Below are 2487 nucleotides of genomic sequence, written 5' to 3'. Positions count from 1 at the left end.
AAATGCACGTGTCTATGTATCATTGGTCCTTAAAGTCACAAAGGAGCACAATACTGATTTTGTTGCTTTTCTGCTTCTCAGGTGGGCAGGGATTTGCCAGCCAAGAGTGCACGTGTTAGGTCCCAGGTACTAGCCAGTATGATCTGAAATTGGTTATACAAATGGGCCAAACCCACACAGGATGCCTGGACCCAAAAGGAGGTGAGGTCTTGTGCAAGTCAAGTGAAGAACAATACAATACTGTCTCTACCAACCCCATCATGCCACAACCTTAGCGCTCTGAAGAGCTCTGAATGTGTCCCAGGAATGCCTTAAGGTTCTCACTGATTAGATAAACCAAAAGTAAAATGAAATAGATGTTTATTTATTAACGTGGCATCTGTAGACAATAACATCTAGATACTTTTAATACAAGTTTTACCTATCCTATGAGTCTAATTGTCACAGACCTCTAAGCTCACTGTAAGTCCTTCAAATCATTCACCAGAATTCAGTTTATCCTGACAAAGATCCCTGGGCAGTCTTCTCAACTATTTGTTTCATTACAAAGTTCCATTTATTTAAACAATTGCCAAATGTAAGTAAAGAATACAGGAGTGAGTGATTAACAACTGAGAAATCAGAAAGAATAGACCATTACTGTATTACAAAGCAGTGTTCAGCACAGCAAGTTTAGAGTAAGAACAGAGACACTGGTGCTTTCAGATGCACTCAACAGCCAATACTGTGAGTCAAAGAAGCAAAGAAAAAAGGAAAAAGGGGGGGGGGGGCGGAGGGCAGGGAAAGAAGGCAGAGTATGAAAGCCTTTTATGCTATGTCCCCAAAGGTGATATGGAAGTAAAAAATACATACATTTAAAAATTGATATGAATTCCAATTTTTGTAAAAGTAAAAAGGAAATGTTCTGCATAGGACAAAGGTACACCTAAGCCACATCGTATCTGCACAAGGCCACTGAATTTCATAGATGTGAGGAACAAATGAAGCTTAATTCTACAGCAGGCTGAGCAAAGGTTTCCATCTGGTATTCTGTAAGCCCAAGACTGCAAACTGCTCTTATTACACAAAAATTTTAATGATCGTTTTGTGTAGGAACTTTTGTGCTTTGGGTTGGCACATTATATATTTTCTAATTTTTGAAATTAATGCAGATAAATTGTGCAAAACTATTGTATTTACAAAAATGGCACAGAAGTGAATCCAACGGTTGATGCGCATGCATACTTCATTCACAGCTTACATGGAGAGTGCTCTAATGCTACAGAACTAAGAATGTGGGCTTCAGTGGCAGCTGGTAAGCACCAAAGTCACAGAGTTACACCAGAAGGGCAAATATTGCCCAAGTAAAACGCTATTGCTACAGCTGGAATGGGTTTAAGGCCATTCAAGTTCATGCAAACCTCTGAGTTCCCATCTTTGTGCCTGATTATGTGACCTTTCTTCTAGCTTGTGGTCTTAAACTTGTTTTACAAAATCTAAAAGGAAATACAGAAGAAATCATACAATAGAGGTTATGTTAAATAGGAGTAACATACAAGGCTATCACTAAGGTGAAGGGAGCCAAAACAAACTTGTAGAACTTGCTTGTTACTCATTGGAACCAGCTCTACACTAAGGATAGGTGATATGTACACTTATGTTCAAGTAGATGATGTGTGTCACTCAGTGTGTCCTTCCCGTCAGTGCACTGGTGAGCTACTCAGAACCTCTACACGTGTCTATGCCCTACACTGGCAGTGCTTACTACCGCTGCCTCCAAAGCTGTCAGTTTCAAATGACTTATGAATGAAAGGAAGTAAAAAGTGGGTAAGTAATAGATTAAGGAGGAATAAAGGGAATTAGAAGATCCATGCACTTTAGCTCTTTTAATCAGCCAGCCAGCTTGCTCGTGACAAGGGATGGTTACCGTTGCGGAAGGTCCTGTGGAGTGGGAATGTGGTCACCAGTGACCTCTGTCTTATCTGGGGTCGCAGTGGGCAGTTGCTTGTTCTTCATCTTTGCCTTAGCCATGTTGTAATCCCCAGAGTCAAAGTATTTTTGCCCTTTCTGCAATCGTTTCCTTAAAAAATCGGAACCTCTGGGCTTCTGTCCCAGGTGAGGATACCTTGCTTTTAGCTTTGCTTCTTCGGCTTTTTCTGGGCTGGTCACTTTATCTTCCATTTCCTTCTGCTCCTCGGCGGACGCCGCCTCCGGGACCTCGGCGGACATCACGCTCCCTCTGCGGGCCAGGCGCCAGAGGAGTGGCGAAGAAGCTTTTTTCTCTCTTTAAAAAATAAAATAAAATATAGAAGTGTAGTCGGTGATAGTGTCAATTTGGCTGAATCAGCTCCGCAGGTGCACACCCTGAGAGGTGAGGGACCCACCCCACAGGGCAGGGATGTCCCTCCCTAGGGCACCATGGGGCCCACCCTAGAGTGACTCAGCACCAAAAGGGACATAAAGTGGTTGAGAAAGGAGTGGAGGGTCCACTTCCTCAGAGGAACTTCC

At 42.7% G+C, this 2487-nt stretch overlaps 1 protein-coding gene across 1 annotated transcript; it reads right to left on the bottom strand.

The window, feature by feature from the left end:
- Positions 1-1156: 1156 nt before the first annotated feature.
- On the bottom strand, positions 1157-2244 carry LOC101591337 (cAMP-regulated phosphoprotein 19). The gene has a single exon (XM_023711002.1). The coding sequence runs from the start codon at positions 2206-2208 to the stop codon at positions 1903-1905; it is 306 nt and encodes a 101-aa protein (XP_023566770.1). The 5' UTR covers positions 2209-2244; the 3' UTR covers positions 1157-1902.
- Between the last annotated feature and the right edge of the window lie 243 nt (positions 2245-2487).

The sequence above is a fragment of the Octodon degus genome, unplaced genomic scaffold, assembly GCF_000260255.1.
Source record: "Octodon degus isolate 3935 unplaced genomic scaffold, OctDeg1.0 scaffold00019, whole genome shotgun sequence".
NCBI lineage: Eukaryota > Metazoa > Chordata > Mammalia > Rodentia > Octodontidae > Octodon > Octodon degus.
This window is presented reverse-complemented; position numbering and strand designations above follow the sequence as displayed.